The sequence below is a fragment of the Hemitrygon akajei genome, chromosome 29 (genome assembly GCF_048418815.1).
Source record: "Hemitrygon akajei chromosome 29, sHemAka1.3, whole genome shotgun sequence".
Lineage (NCBI taxonomy): Eukaryota > Metazoa > Chordata > Chondrichthyes > Myliobatiformes > Dasyatidae > Hemitrygon > Hemitrygon akajei.
Window position 1 is genome coordinate 22,320,593 of NC_133152.1, and position 22,862 is coordinate 22,343,454.

Genomic DNA, 22,862 nt, shown 5'->3' on the forward strand with positions numbered 1-22,862 from the left:
CCCACGCTTAGAGCTCACTGAGAAGCAGAGTTCAAATAAAACGAAGAGGGCTTTGACCTTAGGGTGGCTGGCTGCCCGAGTGCATCGACTGGTGTCCACTCAGAGAACAAAGAGCTGACTGTGCTTTGGGGCTACGGGTCCGTCACAGGCACCCAATGAGGCAGCTCAGCGGACTGATCCCGCAAAGACCCACAGTGGATTCCTGAGAGAGTGCCCCGCTTGTATGAGTAAGAGGAGGTCAAACGCCTGATGCATTGGACACCGCTGGTCAGCGTGCAATCACTGTCAACAAGGCATCAGGCCAACCTGACCCATTCTGAGGCCCTTTCCGTCCCGTGGGAGAAGTGGGTTAAAATTGTCTCCCGTGAAAATTGCAACAATCGAGCTGTACCCTGGCACACAGGATTAAGGTTGATTGTGAAGTATGTATTTCTAAAAAATTGAACTGGATACCAAGAAGAGCCGGGAGTTGGAACAGCATTTGTGTTTAGTTGTAGAGGTCCCATCATCCAAGGCATTCTCTCTTCACACTGCTGCCGACAAGGTGGTGGTACAGGAGCCTTAGGTCCGACACCACCAGGTTGACGAACAGTCATCACCCTTCAACCATCAGACCTCTGAACCAGTGTGGGTAACTTCACTCAGCTGATTCCAAAACCTATGGACTCGCTTCCAAGGCCTCTACAACTCGTGTTCTATTTACCTATTTATTATTATTATTATTATTTGTTTTAAAATTGTATTTGCACAGTTTGTCTTTTGCATATTGGATGTTTGTCAGTCTTGGTGTGTAGTTTTTCACTGACTCTATTGCATTACTTTGTTCTACTGTGAATACCTGCGAGAAAATAAACCTCAAGAGTTGTATGTGGTGACATATGCATAGTTTGATAATAGATTTACCCTGAACTTTGAGCCTCTTGCTATCGCTCACTGCTGATGACACCGACAGACGCCATGGCGATCGCCACAGCAACAACCTGTCAGCCCTCAACAAGCTCTCGCCATGGACCCATTGCATTGCCACCAGCCTGAAAGCTACTGGATAACGGATGGGACCAACTCACAGCCTAACTTCAACCGAGAGTCACATCCAGGCTGGTTGGCAATCAAAATCTGGAGCCCTCCCTTCCAGACCTCAGGCTAACTAGTTTTATTGCAGTAAGTTAAGGATTAGAGCCAGAGTCCTGCAGCTCAGTGTGATTTAGAAAGAGCACTGAACAATCGAGAGATCAGAAAAGAGGAATAGATCAAAGTATTAAATGTTGATCATGGCTTATTTGCCCACTTAGCCTCCCCGCCTCACCACTGGAGATAATTATGTAGTTTGCCTCTCCGACAGACAGGACTCCTGCTCCATTGGCTGAAGAATTGGGGAGGTGGCTTACTTCTCCTCGGGACTTCCTTTTCTATAAGTACAGATTCACCCCATGCCAGCCATGACAGATGGGGTGATTGGGGGCGGGTGGAGGCTGGGGCAGGGTGAGCTGATATAATTCCATTGTTACATCATAGCTGCCCGAGTGGTTAGGCTGTGGGGAGGGCACCTACCTTGCCAACCTCATCGACCGGTTGGTTGTAGAGTCTGGTACTGATGACATCAAAAGGAGTCATGGTGATCACCACGGCGACACTGCTCATCATCCCTCCCAGCAAGCTGGCCAACCAGCTGTCAGTGTGGAACAGCTACATTAAAATAAATTGCAATAAACACGATAAAGTTATAAATTCTCCTTTATTCAATTCAATTATCAATGAACTCCCTCGATACCTAAATTGGCAATACTGCACGTGACAATACGAGAGAGTTGGAATCCAATATTACTGACATCAATACAACTCAAGTGCACACTTTCAAATCTGCTCCTTGAGTTATACTGACGCCTTGCAAAGATCTAAAGATCTGGGAAATTACTGTTCCCCCTTCAAGGCAGTGTTGCCTCGGTATCCTTCACCTGCTCCACATCTCTCCAATAAATAACTTCAAAGCTTCATTTTATTATCAAAGTATGCATGCAGAATACAACTCTGAAATTTGTCTTCTCCAGGTAGAAATGAATCAAAGGAAAACCATGGAAGTTGTTGAAAGACAAGACGTCAACTCCTCCCTCCTCGCACAAAAATGAAAAAGAAACAAGATTTGCAAACCTCAAACCCCCAAACCCCTCCTTTGCATCAAAGGTGTCAACTCACGAATGGGACCTTAAACCGGGGTTCTGCAGGCAGCTCAGGTTGATATAAGGGACTGTGCCATGGACCCATGGTGGAGTTGGGTCGCTCAGGCCAGTACTGATGCTTCAATCAATGTACAACATCCTGAAGCAGTGGTAGTGAATTGTTTCTTCGTTTCAGGTCCTGGTGGCAGCTGCTTTATCCAGGAGTTGGCTCAACCCGCAATGGGACTGATACAAGCCACGGAGACTTGGACAGATTGAAGCTGTTCGAGGGTGGAAGGTGCATAGCTGGGCAGGAAAGTAATGGAGGCTGGATGTAACTAGGGCATGTGAGTGGGCTTTGGCAGAAGTTGAGGGGAATCAAAGGGTAGGCAAGTCATTAGAGCTGCAGGCTGACTACCTGGCCACTTTCATAATGGTAATAGAACAGGATTGGAAATTCAGCCTAGGACAGCACGAGATGCCAAGATCATTGCCTGGCTCAGTCCCCTTAGCACTTCTGTTAAATCACTTTTTGACCTTCCTGCTTCAGCAGAAGCACAGTTACCCCTGATTTTATACTATGGTTCTCAGCTCTGGAATCTCTATGCACTTAAGTTCAAAGTTTAAAGTAAATTTTATTATCGAAGTACATATACGTCAGTATATACAACCCTGAGATTCATTTCCCTGTGAACAAATCTATAGAATAGTAACTATAACACAATCAATTTAATGTCCCATAGTCCATATCAGAGGTGACAGAGGCACCTGCAGATGTTACAATGAAGGAACTGATAAGGCCACACCTGGAATATTGTATACGGCTCTGGTTCCCCCTAATGAAAGTTTGCACTTGAGATAGAAAGAGTGCAACCAAATCAAACACTGGGATGGGGATTGACTGATCTATGAGATTATTAGATCGTGGATTTATGGAATTTGTTGCCACATACAGCTGTGGAGGCCCGATCATTGAGGGTGTTTAAGGAGGAGATTGATAGGTATCTAATTAGCCAGGGTATCAAGGGTTGGGGGGGGGGGGGGAAGCTGGACATTGGAACTAGATGGGAGAATAGTGGAGTGGCGGAGCAGACTCGATGGGCCGAATGGCCTACTTCTGCTCCTTTGTCTTGTGTGTGTGATTAAGTAGAATAGGTCGAAGGTCCAAGGAGCTTAGAACAAGGAGAGGCAATCCCAGGGAAATACGTAATGACGTAATGTTCTTCTGGAGCTTAGCAGGGTAAATAGCAGGGTGATTCCCCCCCCCCCCCCCCTCAATACAGTGCATTGAACTGGGATCACAGTGTCAAAATAAGGGTCACTGTTTAAAACCGAAGAAAGGATTCAGGGGTGGTGAAGCTTTGGAATTCTCTGCCCTGGACAACTGGGATTCAGTTGAACAGTCCAGAACTACGGGAAGTAAGGGATAGGCGTTTGTATGAGTTGGTGGCCTTGAGGTAAAATTGAATGGTGCAGCAGGTACGAGGGACTGAATGGCCTACTCCTTCTCCTGTTTCTTGCCCTTGAACATGGATTAGAAGCAGCATCCAGAGCTGATTTTCCCCTCTGTAGTCAGGTTACTGGAGCCAATCTCTACACGTAACCTGAGGTTAAAACGGATGGCATGGTTCAGCCTCATCGTGCTGTCAGATTTGTTCCGATGGGTTTAGTTAAGAGGAAGAGGAGCCTTCTCCCACCCTTTCTCCTCCCTATTTTCACACCAAAACACCCCAGGGCTCCACACTAGTAAAAGCCAGTTGTAATAAAAACCAGATTAGCATAGAACATAGTACAGCCCTTTCAATTCATCAGGTTGTGCTGTCCTTTTAATCTACTCTAAAATCAATCTAATACTTTCCACCCACATAATCCTCCATTTTTCTTTCATCCATATGCCTAACTAAGAGTCTCTTAATTGCCCCTAATGTATCTGCCTCTAACACCACCCCGAAAGCATATTCCACACACCCACCACTCTCAATGTGAAACACATTCCTTTGGCACACCCCTATACTTTCCTCCAATCACCTTAAAATTGTGCCCTTTTGATTTAGCCATTGGCGCCCCTGGGGAAAAGCCGCTAGCTGTCCACATTCTCTATGCTTATTATCTTACACATTTTTATCAAGACACCTCTCATCCTCCTTGGCTCCAAAGAGAAAAGCCCTGGCTTGTTCAACCTACCCTCATAAGGCGTGCACTCTAGCCCAGGCAGCAGCATGGCAAATCTTCCCTATGGCCTTTCTAAAGTTTCCACATTCTTCCCAGAATGAGGTGACCAGAACTGAACACTAAATTCATTACACACTTATTAATTGTACATTAAAACGGCATCATCCCACCGGGCCAGTTCCTAATCCAACAGGACACTCACCTGCTGGTCTTTCACTAGCTGCTTGGCGGAGTCGAACGTAGCGAGCTGAGCCGCGGATCCAATCATTACCCGGGGAACAGCACCGCTCACCCCCCGCCAGAGTCCCTGGAACCCTTGCCGCCTGTAGATCGCCAAGAAGGCAGTTCCAACACCCTGGGGTTGAAAACACAGGAAGCTCAGAAAAAACCACTCTACGAGAGAGAAAAATCAGGCACGTCCTCACTCTTACATAGCACTCTCTTGTGGGGGGGGGCGGGGGAGAGAAGGGGAGGAAAGAATATGGGGGAAGGGAATCATCAGAATCACTGGCATTTGTCATTAAATTTGTGTCTTTGTGGCAGCAGTAAAATGTCATACATAATAATAGAGAAAAAACTGTGAATTACAGTGTGTGTGTGTGTGTATGTATATATACATACATATATATACACATATATATACATATATACACACACACATATATATATACACATATATATGTACATACACACACACACACAAAGTACATATATATATTTTAAAATATAGTTAAATTAAATGAGTATTACAAAAAAAAGTAGTGAGGTAGAGGGATAAGCGCCCTTTCTTTAAGATTAAACAAGATTGGGAAAAGGAACTTAATTTGACTTTTATAACGGAGGACTGGATGCGGATCTTGAAGTTGGTTAACTCTTCCTCGATTTGTGCTAGCCATTCATTGATTCAATTTAAAATTGTACATCATTACTATTTGACGAAGGAGAGACTGTCTAAAGTCTTTCCTAATGTTGGTAGTTATTGTGATAGATGTAAAACTGAGACAGCTACACTGACACACATGTTTTGGTCTTGTTCTATACTGGAACAGTTTTGGAAGTCAGTTTTTTCCCACAATTTCTAAAGCACTTATAATTAATTTACAACATTCTACAAATTCCCTCTCTTGGGATCCAGAAGGAACCTGATCTTCCCAGTCTACCTGCATATTGAAATCCGCTATGATTATTGCGAAATTACCCTTATTACAAACCTTTTCTATTTCCTGTTGAAATTTATATCCTACATCCTGGCTACCGTTCGTGGGCCTGAATATAACTCCAATCAGGGTCTTTCACTCTCATAGTTACTTGACTCTATTCAAAGGACTCTACATATCCAATCCTATTCAAAGGATCTGATTTCATGTTTTACCAACAGAGCCAACCCACCCCCTCGGCCTACCTGCTTGCCCTTTTGATACAAGATGTATTCTTGGATATCAAGCTCCCAACTGTGACTATGACCTGTGATAGTGAAGGGGGAGGGGATGAAGGGGAGAGCATGAACTCTGCCACAGTGAAGGATCTCTGCTTCCGGAGAAGGAGGCCTCTCACTCCCTGTTGCCAGAGGGTAGGCCCCTGCATTTGAGAGGCCTCCCTCTCGATGGATGTTACCGCAGTTCTGAGTTTATGGATTTGAACTGTGGTCTGTGCACTTTTCAGTCTTATGGTTTTTATCTTCTGTGTTTTCACCCATTCTTTCTTGTTGCCACGTGATGTGATTTGTTTAGTTTTTTTGTGCGAGGAGAGGGGATTTGGTGGTTGGTTTTCTTGTCGGTTTTTTCTGAGTGGGGGGGGGGGGGATTGACATTTTCTTTGCACGACCTCCATGATTTTCTTTGTTTCGCCACGTAAGATCAGAATCTGGAGAAGATGAATCTTAGAGTTGTGCACTGTGGACATCGTTTGATAATAAATTAACCTCTGGGAGCACATATCTAGTTTGGAGTCTCCGAGGAAGGAGTGATTGATAAAGGAGGGGAGAGTTTCTGGGGGAGAAGTGATCCCGAGAAAACATATTGTTGTGGTACATCAGGAAATCTAGTCACTACTGAATCTGGCGAGTTTAATCTGTTAACCTAACCAGTTTAACCTGACCTTGATCAAATTAAGGGTGTTTCTGTACAGTTGTGATTCCACAGTGACAAGAACCAGTGTCCAATTCCCCTGCTCTCCCCTCAGTTACTGAATAATTCGAGTTGTGATGAAATGTTCAGTGTCGGGATTAAACTTCAGAATGGAAAATGCAAACTGTCATCATTTCACGTCAGGCCAGACTTGGCCACCCTTCCCTTGATCTGTCAGCTTTGACTGTGGTTAATAACTAACTGAATCACTATTATTGACCTTTACTGTGGATCGTCACAGGCCAGCTCCCAACAGAACAGCAAGCTATCTGTGACAGGAGGAGCACAGAGTCAGCACATTATCCTCTCTCAGAACAAGTGATAGCATAAACACCAGCATAAGAGATTCTGAAGGGGCTGGAAGTCCACAGACACACACACAAAATGCTGGAGATCAGGTAGCATTTCGGGTCAAGACCCTCCATCAGGACTAGAAAGCGAGGGGGACAATGCCAGAGTGAAAAAGGCTGGGGGAGGGGAATGAGGACTAGCTAGATAGTGATAGGTGAAGCCAGGTGGGAGGGAAGGGTAAAGGGCTGGAGAAGAAGGTATCTGATAGGAGAGGATAGTGGGCTATGGGAGAAAGGGAAGAAGGAGGGGCACCAGATGGGAGGTGATAGGCAGGTGAGGAGAAGACATATGAGGCCGGAAGGGGGAACAGAAGAAGAGGAAAGGGAGAGGGGAAAAGAAAAGGTGGAAAAAATTACCAGGAGAGATCGATTTTCATGCCATCAGGTTGGAGGCTACCTAGATGGAATATGAAATGTTGCTCCTCCACCCTAAGAGTGGCCTCATGGTCGTAGAAGAGGAGCCACGGACCAACATGTTGGGCCGGAAATGGGGTTAGGAGTTAAACTGGTTGGGCACTGGGAAATCCTGCTACTGGAGGATGGAGTGGAGATGTGTGACAAGGCAGTCCCCCAGTTTACGTTGAGTCTCGCCAGTGTAGAGGAGAGCACATCAGGAGCACTGATACAATAGGCGAACCCAACAGATTCACAAGTGTTGCCTCACCTGGAAGGGAGGTTTGGGGCCCTGCTGAGGAAGCCAGGAGGGAGATTAGCGGGGAGGAACGAGTGGACAAGGGAATCATGGAGTGAGCGATCCTGGTGGAAAGCAAAAACTCGAGGCTGCTGCAGATCCAGTCCATAATGGCAGCCGTTTACTTTCTCTCATTTCTTTCAGAGAACAAACAACTGAATTGCAAAGTCTGGGCTGGGCCAACGTCTGCCGTACTGGCATTTGGGAGGTGCCAGGGGGACACAGACTCAGAATAGAAAGACATGCCTTTGGAACAGAGATGAGGAGGAATTGCTTTAGCCTGAGGGTGGTGAATTTGTGGAATTCACTGCCACACATGGCTGTGGAGGTCAAGTAACTGGGGAAGTTGATGGGCTCTTGATTAGTAAGGGCATCAAAGTTTATTGGGAGAAGGCAGGAGAATGGGGTGGAGAGAGATAATAGATCAACCTCGATGGAATGGCGGAGCAGATTCAAAGGGCCGAATGGCTTAATTCGCCTCTTATGTCTTATGGTCTTGTTACCTTCAGTATTTCTGAGTAAGAAAAGGAAGAAACCACACCAACTCTCTTGAACCTGGTCCCCAATCTGCACTCCTCTGAAAAGAGCTCACATAAGTGCTTGAGTGTCAGCATACAGCAGGCTCCTACGATGCTGCACTTAGTGGAATGGTCCACTGTTCCTTCAGCATTTGAGAGAAAAGGAACTGGCTGGAAAATGATAGACTTTCTCTCCATGCCTTGGGTTCAGAATCAGAATCAGGTTTAATATCATGGGCATATGTCGTGAAATTTGTTAACTTTATGGCAGCAATACAATGCAATACATAATAAATAAATATAGAGAAAAAACAGAATGACACACACACACACACAAAAGGGGTGTTTGATAAGTTCGTGGCCCAAGGTAGAAGGAGTCAATTTTAGAAAACCTAGCACATTTATTTTTCAACATAGTCCCCTCCTACATTTACACACTTAGTCCGGCGGTCGTGGAGCATACGGATCCCTTCTTTGTAAAAGTGGTCCGCAGCAGGGGTGATTGATAAGTACATGGCCTAAGGTAGAAGGAGATGAGTTATTAACTTCAAACTTCCTGCATTTTCACTCAAAGAGTTGAACTGCATGTGCACGTAACGAGGGCTGAACAACTCATCTCCTGGATCACCCCGTCATCGTTCCCGATGAAAGCTGATGCTCTTTTGATTGAAGTGGTACAACATTGTTTTCAAAGCAATTTAAAGATAACGCAGTTCCCTTTTACAGAAGGACATAAGCCTCTCCGTCCAAACAGCACGTACCTGATGGTTATGCTGGTGCCCCACAGCGATGACTGCTGCAGACTGGGCCTGCAGGTGGGTCTTTACCTGGGAAGAGACAGAATACGTTCATTCACAAATGGTATACGGACTGTGGGGAACACGTTTCAGAAATCAGCAGTGAGGTTAGAGAATAAAGAATCAGACAGTCCAATTGCTGAAATGCCTTTTCTGCCCAGCATTCCCATGTGTTGATTGAGTAAACCCATGAGTATTTAAGTGAAGGGTGAATGACTGTCCCACCAAAGGATCTTTGGACTGCTTCATCAACACCAGTGATTTAGATATGCATTTCCCTGCATTCTGTTATCTGTTTATAACCACTAATCAGTAAATTGAAACAGGTTTCACTACTACTTAGAGAATTAGAGTCATAGAGAAGCACAGCACAGAAACACGGCCCTTCAGCCCATCTAGTCCATGCTAAACCATTTAAACTGCCTACTCCCATTGACCTGCACCAGACCATACCCCTACCATCCATGTATCTATCCAAACTTCTCTTAAACGTTGAAATCGAGCCCACAGGCACCATTTATTCTGTCAGCTCATTCCACACTCTCAAAACCCTCTGCGTCAAGAAGTTTCCTCTCGTGTTCCCCTTAAACTTTTCACCTTTCGCCCTTAATCCTTGACCTCTGGTTGTAGTCCCACCCAACCTCAGGGGGAAAAAGGCTCTTGGCCTCTATCAGATCTCCTCTAAATTATTACATGAGTTAAAGACCAGCCTTACAAAATAAGGTGCGTGTTCCACTTTGAGTGAGTTACTGAGTCTCAAGCTGATTCAGAACCTCCTCCACACCTTTTCTGTCCACTGACCGACAGCTCTCAGCTCCTGGCTGCTCTCCAGTTGCTTCTGTACAGGAGGGTGGGGACCTTGAGATGGTCTTCAGTAATAAGCTAGAAAGCACTTAGACAACAGGCAGCACCAAGCAGGGGGTTGCAGGTGACTGGAAAATGGCCACCGATAATACAATATGTCACCTTCAAGCTGACGTTCCCTGTGCGCTGTTACTTAACATTCAGTGTAAATTAATGGAATCGATTGCCAGCAATGAACGTGAGGATCATCCGTAGCCCAATAACCTAGTTACAAGAGGAAGATCCATCATGACCAATCATCTCAACCATTTTTGAGGAGGTGACCATCCCTGAATGGACAATAGTTAGCTCCCAGGACTGGCCTCTGAGAGGCTTATGGATTCAATTCTACATGAAGAGCTGTCAACTAGCCCCAGCATTGTGACAGTAGAGGTTGAATGAAGATTCGGGTTCTTTGAGTTTTGTCAAGAGCAGACCAGAGTCCCTGAACAGGGAAGTGTTTATAAGACACTAGTCTGGTCACAGGTCAAGTATTGTATCTTGTTTCAGGTGCTGCACTTTATGAAAATGCAAAAGCTGTCGAGGAGGAGTAGAAGGTAGTTTGAAAATCATTTATAGATGAGGAGCTTCAGGCATGGTATTGTCCTCTTCGGTACAGAGACAAGGAGATCTGATGGAAATATCGAAAATTGTGAAGGATGCAGCTGAATAGATAGGAGCTATCCCATTGCAAAGAAGTTCAGGAGTAAAGAACAGACACTCAGTGAGCACTTTGTGAGGTCCACCTTCTTGTTAACGCAAGTATCTAATCAGCCAATCATACGGCAGCAACTCAATGCATAAAAGCATGCAGACATGGTCAAGAGGTCCAGCTGTTGCTCAGGCCAAACATCAGGATGGGGAAGAAGTGTGAACTACGTGACTTTGACCATGGAATGATCGCTGGTGCCAGACGGGGTGGTTCGAGTATCTCAGAAGCTGCTGATCTGGGATTTTCACACACAACAGTCTCTAGAGAATGGTGAGAAACAAAAAAAAATCTAGTGAGTGGCAGTTCTGTGGAGGGAAACGCCTTGTTAACGAGAGAGGCCAGACTGTTTCAAGTTGATAGGAAGGAAGCAATAACTCAAATAATCAGGCGGTACAACAGTGGTGTGCAGAGAAGCATCTCTGAATTCACAGCATGTTGAACCTTGCAGTGGATGGGCTACAGCAGCAGAAGAACATGAACATACAGGAGGTTCCTAATAAAGTGGCCACTGAGAGTGGAATAAAGGGATTACCAAGGGGTCGAGAACTGATATGTGGGAAATTGGGCAGCACTGGGAGTGCTTCGGGTCCAGAATGTAGTGAGCAGATTCAGCTGTGCTGCTCAAAGTGGGTCTGGGTGCCTATCTGCGAGGGAAGAATTTGCAGCAATATACTAGCTAGACTGATCTTGCACAGAGCTGGTACAGGCCTGACGTGCCAAATGGCCTCTTTCCACGTTGTAAGTGTGCGACTCTGTCCCCACAGCACCTTTTCAAAGTCACCTCGAGACGCACGGCCACAGCGGGCGGCCTGAGGAGAAGCAGCTGTTGTTTTCCTCTGCAGTGTCACTGGAACAGCTCTTGCACTCCACGTGACACCAGGGTTATTTAAATCTCCGGCGTGTGGGAACCTTCAAAGAAGATGGCAAGCGGCTGCACGCTGGAGACTCAGGAACAGCTGCCAGCCCAGTCTCCCCACCGGATTGTGCGCGGAACCCGACAGGAGCGTTCACAACCAGAGGGTGTTGCCACTGGCAGAGGGGGTCAAGAACTGGGGGACTGAGGAGGAAAGGAACTGGCAAAGGTTTTTTCGGAGGTCACTGTCCGCAGTGCGCTCCTTGCAGTAGTGGTAGTGGCAGATTCATTTGTAGTTTTTGTATACTGGCTGAGCAAGCACCTGAACCAGGTCTGCAGGAGACGCAGGGAAGTGGGATGAACTGGGATTGTATTTACATTGAGTCAGAATCTACTAAATGGGCTGAAGCATCTCCTTCATCCTTTAACACTCATACAGCACGTACAGGCCTTTCGGCCCAACTGCCTTATGCTGACTAAGATGCCCAACCAACTCAGCGAAAGCCGGGCCATCGAATTCATCTGAAACAGCGAGCACAACACGAAGACGTTTCCAGGACACACACTGATTGCTACCTTGATTTACTCAGCGTGGAAACTGCACCCTCAGAGCGACAAGGCGAAAACTATGTTGTACCACTTCAATCGAAAGGACACCAGCTTTCATCAGGAACGATGACTGGGGTGATCCAGGACACACGTGGCTTCTCCTCGAAGCCCAGCACGGATCACTGTCTGGCATCTGTCACGAGGGCTGCTCACATAGCGTGACCGTTGTATCTCCGAGGGTAACACACTGAGTCACAGTGTGCGTCCTAGTTGCATTTCGACGTCCGATATGCGGAAGAATCAGTGGTGCTGTCTTTTGTACGAGATGTTGAACAGAGATCCAGCCTGTTCTCCAAGGTGCAGCAGAACAATCTCATGATGGGCATGGGGATTGCCCCTTACGTCCTGGAGAGCATCTTTCAAAAGAGACAATCAGGGCACTTTCCTCTTGCTCGGTGTGGCAGTCTGTCACAAGGTGGTTGTTGCATTTCCTGCATTTGACAGTGACTACATTCCAAAAGGTAGCTCACCTACAAAGGTTCGGGATGTCCTATGTAGATGTAACTTTTTTGATTTGATTCAGCAGCTGATGGAAGCAAGTTGGATCTTAAGTTCCTTGGTGTACACATAATGGACAATCTGACCTGGACCCACAGCTCCTCCTTTCACCGTCTGCACTTTCCAAGGAGATCGAGGCGTGCCAGGCTCCACTCTGACAACTTTCTACAGGGGCGCCATCGAGAACGTCCTGTCTGGCTGCATCATTGCGTGCGACAGAGGCTACAAGGCATCGGACCGCGAGGCCCTGCAGAGGATAGTTAAAACCCCCTCCCGCCCACTTGTGATATTTACCGGGAGTGTTGCAGACAGAGGCCCCAGAGCATTGCTGAGAATCCCCACAATCCCAAGCCACCACCTCCGTCAGGAAGGAGGTACAGAAGAATCAGGACTGGGTAAAAACACCTTCCCTCAGGCTAAGGTCTTGTCACTAGATCAGCGTGCTGTTTACCGAATACTGTACTGTTTACCGAATACTGTGCTGTTTGCTGTTTACTGAATACTGTACTGTTTGCTGTTTACCCGATCAGCGTGCTGTTTACCGAATACTGTACTGTTTACCGAATACTGTGCTGTTTACTGTTTACCGAATACTGTACTGTTTGCTGTTTACCCGATCAGCGTGCTGTTTACCGAATACTGTACTGTTTACCGAATACTGTACTGTTTACTGTTTACTGAATACTGTACTGTTTACCGAATACTGTGCTGTTTACTGTTTACCGAATACTGTACTGTTTGCTGTTTACCCGATCAGCGTGCTGTTTACCGAATACTGTACTGTTTACCAAATACTGTATTGTTTGCTGTTTACCGAATACTGTACTGTTTACTGTTTACCAAATACTGTACTGTTTGCCTTTTACTGAATACTGTATTGTTTACCGTTTACCGAATACTGTACTGTTTACCGAATACTGTACTGTTTGCTGTTTACTGAATACTGTACTGTTTACCGAATACTGTACTGTTTACTGTTTACTGAATACTGTACTGTTTGCTTTTTACTGAATACTGCACTGTTTACCGAATACTGCACTGTTTACCGAATACTGTACTGTTTGCTTTTTACCGAATACTGTACTGTTTACCGAATACTGTACTGTTTACCGAATACTGCACTGTTTACCGAATACTGTACTGTTTGCTTTTTACCAAATACTGCACTGTTTACCGAATACTGCACTGTTTACCGAATACTGCACTGTTTACCGAATACTGTACTGTTTACCGAATACTGTACTGTTTGCTTTTTACCGAATACTGTACTGTTTGCTTTTTACCGAATACTGCACTGTTTACCGAATACTGCACTGTTTACCGAATACTGTACTGTTTGCTTTTTACCGAATACTGTACTGTTTACCGAATACTGTACTGTTTACCGAATACTGTACTGTTTACCGAATACTGTACTGTTTGCTTTTTACCGAATACTGTACTGTTTACCGAATACTGCACTGTTTACCGAATACTGTACTGTTTACCGAATACTGTACTGTTTACCGAATACTGTACTGTTTGCTTTTTACCGAATACTGTACTGTTTACTGAATACTGTACTGTTTACCGAATACTGCACTGTTTACCGAATACTGTACTGTTTGCTTTTTACCAAATACTGCACTGTTTACCGAATACTGCACTGTTTACCGAATACTGTACTGTTTACCGAATACTGCACTGTTTACCGAATACTGTACTGTTTACCAAATACTGTACTGTTTGCTTTTTACTGAATACTGCACTGTTTACCGAATACTGCACTGTTTACCGAATACTGTACTGTTTACCGAATACTGCACTGTTTACCGAATACTGTACTGTTTACCGAATACTGTACTGTTTGCTGTTTACCGAATACTGTAGTTTACCGAATACTGCACTGTTTGCTGTTTACCGAATACTGTACTGTTTACCGAATACTGTACTGTTTGCTGTTTACCGAATACTGTACTGTTTACCGAATACTGTATTGTTTGCTGTTTACCGAATACTGTACTGTTTACCGAATACTGTATTGTTTGCTGTTTACTGAATACTGTACTGTTTACCGAATACTGTATTGTTTGCTGTTTACCGAATACTGCACTGTTTACCGAATACTGTACTGTTTGCTTTTTACTGAATACTGCACTGTTTACCGAATACTGCACTGTTTACCGAATACTGCACTGTTTACCGAATACTGTACTGTTTACCGAATACTGTACTGTTTGCTGTTTACCGAATACTGTAGTTTACCGAATACTGCACTGTTTGCTGTTTACCGAATACTGTACTGTTTACCGAATACTGTACTGTTTGCTGTTTACCGAATACTGTACTGTTTACCGAATACTGTATTGTTTGCTGTTTACCGAATACTGTACTGTTTACCGAATACTGTATTGTTTGCTGTTTACTGAATACTGTACTGTTTACTGAATACTGTACTGTTTGCTGTTTACCGAATACTGTACTGTTTACCGAATACTGTACTGTTTACCATTTACCGAATACTATTCTGTTTGCCGTTTACCGAATACTGTATTGTTTACCGTTTACCGAATACTGTACTGTTTACCGAATACTGTATTGTTTGTTTACCGAATACTGTATTGTTTGTTTACCGAATACTGTATTGTTTGCTGTTTACCCGATCAGCGTGCTGTTTAGTTTGCTGTTTACCCGATCAGCGTGCTGTTTACCGAATACTGTATTGTTTGTTTACCGAATACTGTATTGTTTGCTGTTTACCCGATCAGCGTGCTGTTTACCGAATACTGTATTGTTTGCTGTTTACCCGATCAGCGTGCTGTTTACCGAATACTGTACTGTTTACCGAATACTGTACTGTTTGCTGTTTACCCAATCAGCGTGCTGTTTACCGAATACTGTACTGTTTACTGAATACTGTATTGTTTGCTGTTTACCCGATCAGCGTGCTGTTTACCGAATACTGTACTGTTTACCGAATACTGTATTGTTTACTGTTTACCGAATACTGTACTGTTTACTGAATACTGTACTGTTTGCTGTTTACCCGATCAGCGTGCTGTTCACTGTTTGCTGTTTACCCGATCAGCGTGCTGTTTACCGAATACTGTACCCGATCTGCATGCCTTTTCAATTATATTTTGTTATTTATGGTAATATTTGGTTTACGTGCTGAGTGTTACATGTTTGTGGGTGCACCACGATCCGGAGGAACGTCGTTTCGTTCGGTTGCAGACGTACAGTCAGGTGACAATAAACTTGAACTTGAACCATCCTTCCAGCCGTGCTGAAACACGGTGTAACAGCAGCATCAGTAGGATAACACATTTACGAGTGCACCTTTGGCCTGCTTTGTGGACTTTGAAACCTCAGCCTCCGTCAAAGGCCAAACTCTCCGAGTGAAGTCCTCCAGGAAGCTTCGCTGTCAGCAGGAAAGATGCAACAAACACAGAGACAGAAGAGATTCTGCAGACGCTGGAAATCCTGAGCAACACACACAAAGCGCTGGAGACACTCAACTGGTCAGGCAGCATCTGTGGAGGGAAATAAAGAGGGGTCATCAGGACACAGCCTCCATCAGGATCCCACAACATTAGATGTGTGGGTTGGGTGGTGAATTGGCCACTGTAAATTATGCAGGTGAGTGGCAGAAACTGGGGTCTGCTGACAAAAATGTGGGGAGAGTACGAGTGGAGTTGGATTTGCGAGATGGGTGCTTGGTGGTTGTCATGGACTTGATGGGCAGAAAGGCCTGTTTCCCTGCTGCCTGACCCTACTGCAGCTCAAGCACTGCGGGTTTGCAACATCCCCTCCCTCCCTGTCACAACTAACAGCACGTCCTTCCTCAGGCAATAATAGTATTTTCTCCAAACGAGCCGAGACTGACAGAGGAAGACAATAACGACACCTGGCTTTGTTGTTCAGAATGAAACTCAAAACGCCGTTTAATTATGTAGCTGCAGAATCCATTTAGTTATCTTGCTGCGATTGGCAAAGAAAATCTCTGTTTATTTTCCAAGATCCAATCAAAAAGCTCTTGCCTCAGTGACTCAGGGCAGAATTCCCACATGTTCGTTTTAAATTATCCGGTTCGAGGCCCATCACAACATCCTCTTGTAACAACATTACGTCGACTTAGTGTGTCTAACAAGCCTGAAGCCTTGTTACTCATCATCGTTATGTGCCGTGTTGTATGACGTGGTCTTGACCATGATTGTTCTTGGCAAATTTTCCACAGCAGTGGTTTGCTATTGCCTTCATCTGGGCAGTGTCTTTACAACACAGGTGACCCCAGCCATTATCGATACTCTTCAGAGATTGTCTGCCCCGGCGTCAGTGGTCCTGTGATATGCTCCAGAGGCTCATACGACCATACACCTTGCCCAAGGGTGGCCTGCAGGCTAGCACAGGGAAGGAGCACCTTACACCTCCTTTCTCCACGTATCTCCACCCCACCGCCCATTGCTATTGTTATATATAATAAAAAAAGATGGACCAGTGGGCAGAAGACCTGAACCTTGACATCCCACAATCAGGATGCGTAAAATGCTGAGTATCTAGTAACATGAGCAAAATTCGCTTGAACTAATTCTTCCTGAACAGTAATTTAACAAGCTGGATTTACAGTCTTACTGGATAAGCAACTCAGAGGCAGGAGATGAGAGTTCAGTCCTAGCCTCTGACACTGTCTGTTTAGAGCTTGCATGGGTCTCCTCCCTATGTTCCAGTTTCCTCCCATGTGCCGATGGTGGTAGGTTAATTGGCCACTGTAAATTGTCCCTAGTGTCTAGCTGGGTGGTAGAAGCCAAGGGGAATGTGGACCGTATGGGATTAATGGAATTGGAAGCTTAATGGTTGATGTGAACTTTGTCAGTGAGACAAAGAACCAGTCATTCCTTATCAGACAGACTATACTCCTCATACAAATAACACCGTCCAGTTAAGGTTGTAATTGATTTACCTGGACCCAAGAACAATTAGTCTTAAATTAACCTAGAAAGCTACAGCACTCACACCTCACTACAACAAATGACAAACACGAGCCAGTTAACAGTTTGTGTAGGTATTATTAGAAGGTGCAAACTGGTGTAATTAAGCTGCGTCAGATTTCTTCCTTCTGCTTCTGAAGGCTCTGGCCCTTGTAGTCGCACATTTCTGGAGTGCCAGCCATTCTCCTCGTGTACTCCTGGATACCTGTTGCTGTTCGTCAGGTGAAATTAACATTGATCTCACCCACAAAAGCAACTTCCCGTGGGGAAAAGGATCGAGCGTTTTCCCAGTGTATATGACAAATAAGCAGCTCTTCTTGGGCTTCCAGCTGGGTACAGGTATCGATTATAACCGATGTTTTGATGCCAAACTCTGCCATCTTCATCAGGGATGATGCCTGGGCATGTCTAGTCTGGGGGCATTCATATGCACAAAGTCCGTCCCTCCTGGAAAAACCAGGAAACCGAACAATGAACCCAGCACTACCGCCTGTCTTCCCTGTATTTCCACGGTTTCTGGAAGGATCGTCAGGGTCCTGAAGAAATACCGGATTAATGCCATCCACAATCCTGTAAGGGAGCTCAAATCACAGCTTATGCAGGTCAACGATGACCTGGGAGTCGGGAGTCAGGTCAGTTGGTGTTTACAGGATTCCCTGTGAATGTGGAGCAGGGTATATCGGCCAGACGGCGGAAACCTGCAGCAAGGAGCACGGGAGGTGTATCTGTTTGGGTTACCTGGAAAAATCGGCATTCACAATGACCAGAGGATGGCCCAAAACTGCTGTGCCACACCAATGGCTTTTGGGACGGCCTGGTAAAGGAAGCCATTGAAATTACACTAGGGGAAAAGGATTTTAACAAAGACGAAGGTCTCACTCTAAGTAAGAACTGGGATTCGATTGTAAACAAGGTGGGAGCGGAAACCTGATTGGATGAGGACTAACCAATCAGAAAGGATGGACGACGGGGGTATAAATACCACCGGACTAGACATGCCCAGGGATCATCCCTGATGAAGATGGCAGAGTTTGGCATCAACACGGTGGTTATAATCGATACCTGTACCCAGCTGGAAGCACGAGAAGAGTTCATCTTCCAATGGGGGAACTGGAGATGGGTGATCTAGAGCAGAAACCCTGGATATTTTTTCTGGAGTGTGAAAATCCGTCACGTTCAAGGGGTTTAACGGAAGCTTGGATCTGTATGATCTCGGTCCAGTGCCAACAAGGCCCCCAAGGAAGTTCAGGTATTGACCAGAACCTACAGAATTTTCTTCTCTATTGGCTTGCGTTCTATATAATCTACTCCAACCCATAGCACAAGTGTGTGTGTGTGGGAAAGAAGAAAATTAACAGCTTGGAGATACGTCTTAAAGGAAAACAAAAATTTAACCGTTGCCCTGACGAGAAAAAAAGCCTTGCAGTGTCACATGGGTGGGAATGTTCTGTCTCCAAATAGCAAGATTTTGGAGAGATAATGCAACATCATAAATTAATAATGACACAAGGGACATAACAATGATGGGGTAAGGAGCGTTCACCAGCACTAACAAACAGCAGGGAATGTGCAACAAAGGAGAAAAGATTACAGGAAATAATCAAAGCAATTACAATGGCAATTAAGAAATCAAATTAGAAGAATGAGGAATAAAATTGTTATGACATTCTATGTGCTCGCAAGTGGAAAGCTGGGAAGGGTGTCACAATAAAATCATCAGCCCAGATAGCAGAATGACAGACGTTTGAAGTTGTTCATGGGATTGATACTAAGAGAAGGCTTCCACATGTGGTAAAGAGCAAAACTGAAGACCAATTACAACACTGTTCACAGGTCTTAGGCACATGTATATGGCTAGGGTGCCTAAAACTTTTGCACGGTACTGTGTTTGTCACCATGAAGCAGAGAGTGAGTTTGTAAATCTGCCGGGAGCAAAAAATGTTGGGAATGGCGAGGGTGGGTGTGGGACAGGTGACAGAGAAGGAGTGCCAGGGTGGGGTTGGCATAGGTGCAGGCACACTCAACCAGGTGAGGTCATTTGAATCCTAACAATTGGTTTATTGATCATTACAGTATGGTGCTTCCTGCTCCCTTCCCTTTTTTCCCCAACCATGATTCCCCTCTCCCTGCCCCCTGCCCCCTTCCCCCTCTCAGTCCACAACAGAGACCCATATCAGAATCAGGTTTATCATCACTCACATCTGTCATGAATTTTTTTGTTTTTCCAGCAGTACAGTGCAATACATAAATTTAATTACAGTACTGTACTGTGTTAGGCTCCAAGATAAATGAGTGTGTGTGTGTGTGTGTGTGTGTGTGTGTGTGTGTGTGTGTGTGTGTGTGTGTGTGTGTGTGTGTGTGTGTGTGTGTGTGTGTGTGTGTGTGTGCTGTATGTAAAATAGTCACTAAGAAATTAAATAATACACTTCTTTGAGAGTAGTTAGGAGAGAACTTGTTTCCACAGAGAGTGGCCGAAGCTAATGTATGGATGAAGTTAAGGAGATACTCAATGTGCAAATGCGGGTGAACGGAATGGAGGGGAAAGTGATGAGAAGGGAAGTCAGACAGAAGACCGAGTGGTATATACTCACTGGCATGGACTAGCTGAGGGAAATCGATCATACGCTACAATTCAAAGTAAAACAAATATTCTAATCGCATTACCAAAGGATTTTGAAATCGGGTGTCTTTAATCGTGTCAGAAGGTTGAGGGGGGACTTGATAGAGGTATTTAAAATTATGAGGGGGATAGATAGAGTTGACGCGGATAGGCTTTTTCCATTGAGAGTAGGGGATATTCAAACAAGGGGACATGAGTTGAGAGTTAGGGGGCAAAAGTTTAGAGATATCACAAGGGGGGACTTCTTTACTTAGAGAGTGGTAGCTGTGTGGAATGAGCTTCCAGTAGAAGTGGTAGAGGCAGGTTTGATATTCTCATTTTAAAAAAATCAGATAGGTATATGGACAGGAAAGGAATGGAGGGTTATGGGCTGAGTGCAGGTCGGTGGGACCAGGTGAGAGTTAGCGTTCGGCACGGACTAGAAGGGCCAAGATGGCCTGTTTCCGTGCTGTAATTGTTATATGGTCAGATGGTCTAGAGCAGAGGTTCCCCACCCAGGATCTACAGACCCCCTTGCTTAACGGTATCAGTCCTTGGCAGAAAAAAGGTTGGGAGCCCCTGGTCTAGAGAGAAGAATTGGACCAGGATGAAGTCTGCAGTTACAGTTATTTCTACTGATACAAAATTAAGTCAGCTTTTAGTCAGCTGTTTTTTTTTATAAATGACAGCCTAGAAGACAATGGAACACATCCGTAGCAAGACAAGTTGTTTGCTTAGGGCTAGTGTGCACAGAAACAGGCTGATAAAAGTCAGGGTAACCTTGGGGTTCAGAAATGGGTGCTGGAGGGCTGGACCTAAACCATATTAATTATCACTAATTTTCCACACTTTATCAATCTGATACCTCTCGCATCATTAAGGGGTTAATAGGAATGAACCAGGAAGAGTCAGTGAATCAGACAAGCTGTCCATCGCCAAGTGACAGGAGTAGGCCCAGTTCAATCTGCAGGCCCCATTCCATGGCAACGACATGCTCCACTGTCTGTCTCATCATTCAAAAGTCAGATATTGCTGAATTGAAATCAGGCAATGCCAATACCTAGCAGGTTAGGCATATTGGAGTATAAAAGTATAAATTTTGCTGTGTAACCAAAACTATGTAGCAGGTTTTGAAACTTGCTATTTGCTATGCATGTACCCAATTTAGTAGGAGAATGGAATCCTAAGAATTCACCTAAGACAATGGTGATTAAGTCACGAAATCTTAAGAATGTAGAAGACAATGGTGTGTTGATGTAGATTAGAACATGATTAAGTCAATGGGTAGAAACAATAGTGGCAGGATGTACGTGTGATACACAACTATAGACCGATTGCATATGCTAATGCAACTGGACCAGGAGATTGCTATAAAAAATGCTGTGTCCGGGGATCGGTGGGCGGGCAATCAGCGACTAGCTCAATGACTGTCTCAGCTTTGATTTGCAAATTAAAGTTTAACCCTTCTTGAAGAATCTTCTGCGTCTCCTGGTCATTTGCGGGGCACGAGAAACCACGACAAAATTGGCGACCGCGGCAGGACCGGAAAGAGACCCGCGGAAAGGAAATGGCAGATTGGGGACGCTTCCCAGTCCTCTAGGGACCCCCACAAGGCTAACAGAATTAAGGGTGCACCCAAACAAAAGGTAAGCGCTTTTTGCGACAATTTGGACTAAGAACTCTGTTGGTTTTGGGGAGGTCTTGGAGTCTCAGAAGTGTGGAACCACTGCCGAAGGGTCTCTCCGGTCCAAAGAATCTGGCAGAATTGGGGGTTAACAGGAGGCTCAGAGGATTGATCAAGAACACTGCAGTGAGGGTAAGTACAAATAAGTTAATAAGAAGTTAAGTTAAGAAAAATTCCACATGGTGTTGGTAAATCCCTGTGGATATCGCTTCGTAAGAAACGAAGGGCTGAACGGGCAGGGAAAAGGAAAATAGAGAAAATCCTTGTGGATACCGCCTTAAGAGATAAGGGTCTGAATAGACGAGGTGCAAAGAGCAAGTTCTGTGGGTACCGCTCTGAATAGAGGTCTGTACGGGCAGAACAGAATAGGAAACAAGGACAGTCCAATATATAGTTTAAAGCGCTGGTAGATAGACGATAGACTAGGCATAGAATTAGAGTAAATAATATTATCCAGTAAACGAACTGTGAATCTCTGAAATACCTTAAAAGAGAGAATAACATGACAGGTAAAGGAACGGCTGCATAGATTCTGAGCAAAAAATTCCCGATAAATAAATATGAGATCACAAAAACTTCAGAAAAATGGGAAAAAAGAACCAAAAACCTGGTCACAAAGTGGCCAAGAGAAGGAACGTTTGATGTAAGTTTGTGCGAAGAAATGGAGGGACTAATTAAAAATTACAAACCAAAAGATAAATCTAAGAAAAGAGGGCAAAAAAGAGAACGAGAAATGGAAGTGCTAAAACTCTTCAGAATGGAGGGAGAAAGGCTGAGGAGGACAGGTAGAATATTGATTATAAGCGAGGAAGACACTAAGGTGCTGGAGAAACTGCCTGTTAGAGAGAGAGGAAGGTACAGTGAGAAGCTGGCTTCAGATCCGTACCCGGATGTGAAAGAAGCAGAAAGACCCCCTCCCTATAATGAGGAAGGAACCCCTAAGCAGTGCCCCCTGCTGACAGGAACAGTAAACATGCAGGGAGAAGTACAAGTTTGGGATAATGAGGAGGAAAAAAAATACGTGAAGGAAAAAGTGGCGATATGGAAGGAGATACAGGCAGAAAGGATAAAGATGGAACAGGTAAAGAGAGAAATGGAAGAAGGGATTGAACGGATGAAATACTTGAGAGAGGAAAAGGAGTATGAGGAGTATCGGTTATACTATAGAAATAAACAGACTAGAAAAGAAAGTGGCTCATCAGGGCAGGAAGAGATGAGGCATTCAAGAAGAAGTGGAAAAAAGATAGGAGATAAGAGTCTTGGAGAAACACAAGAGAGAAGGGAATC

The 22,862-nt window shown here is 44.8% G+C and overlaps 1 protein-coding gene across 1 annotated transcript in view; it reads right to left on the reverse strand.

Annotated features, from left to right (window-relative positions):
* LOC140718294 (solute carrier family 25 member 35-like) overlaps positions 1-22,862 on the reverse strand; it is a 39,190-nt gene that overhangs the window by 2,338 nt on the left and 13,990 nt on the right. The window contains exons 2-4 of the mRNA XM_073031834.1: positions 8,775-8,840; positions 4,531-4,683; positions 1,552-1,686 (exon numbers count right to left, since the gene is read on the reverse strand). Of these exons, the coding sequence (XP_072887935.1) occupies positions 1,552-1,686; positions 4,531-4,683; positions 8,775-8,840 (354 nt within the window). The remainder of the gene's footprint in view (positions 1-1,551; positions 1,687-4,530; positions 4,684-8,774; positions 8,841-22,862) is intronic.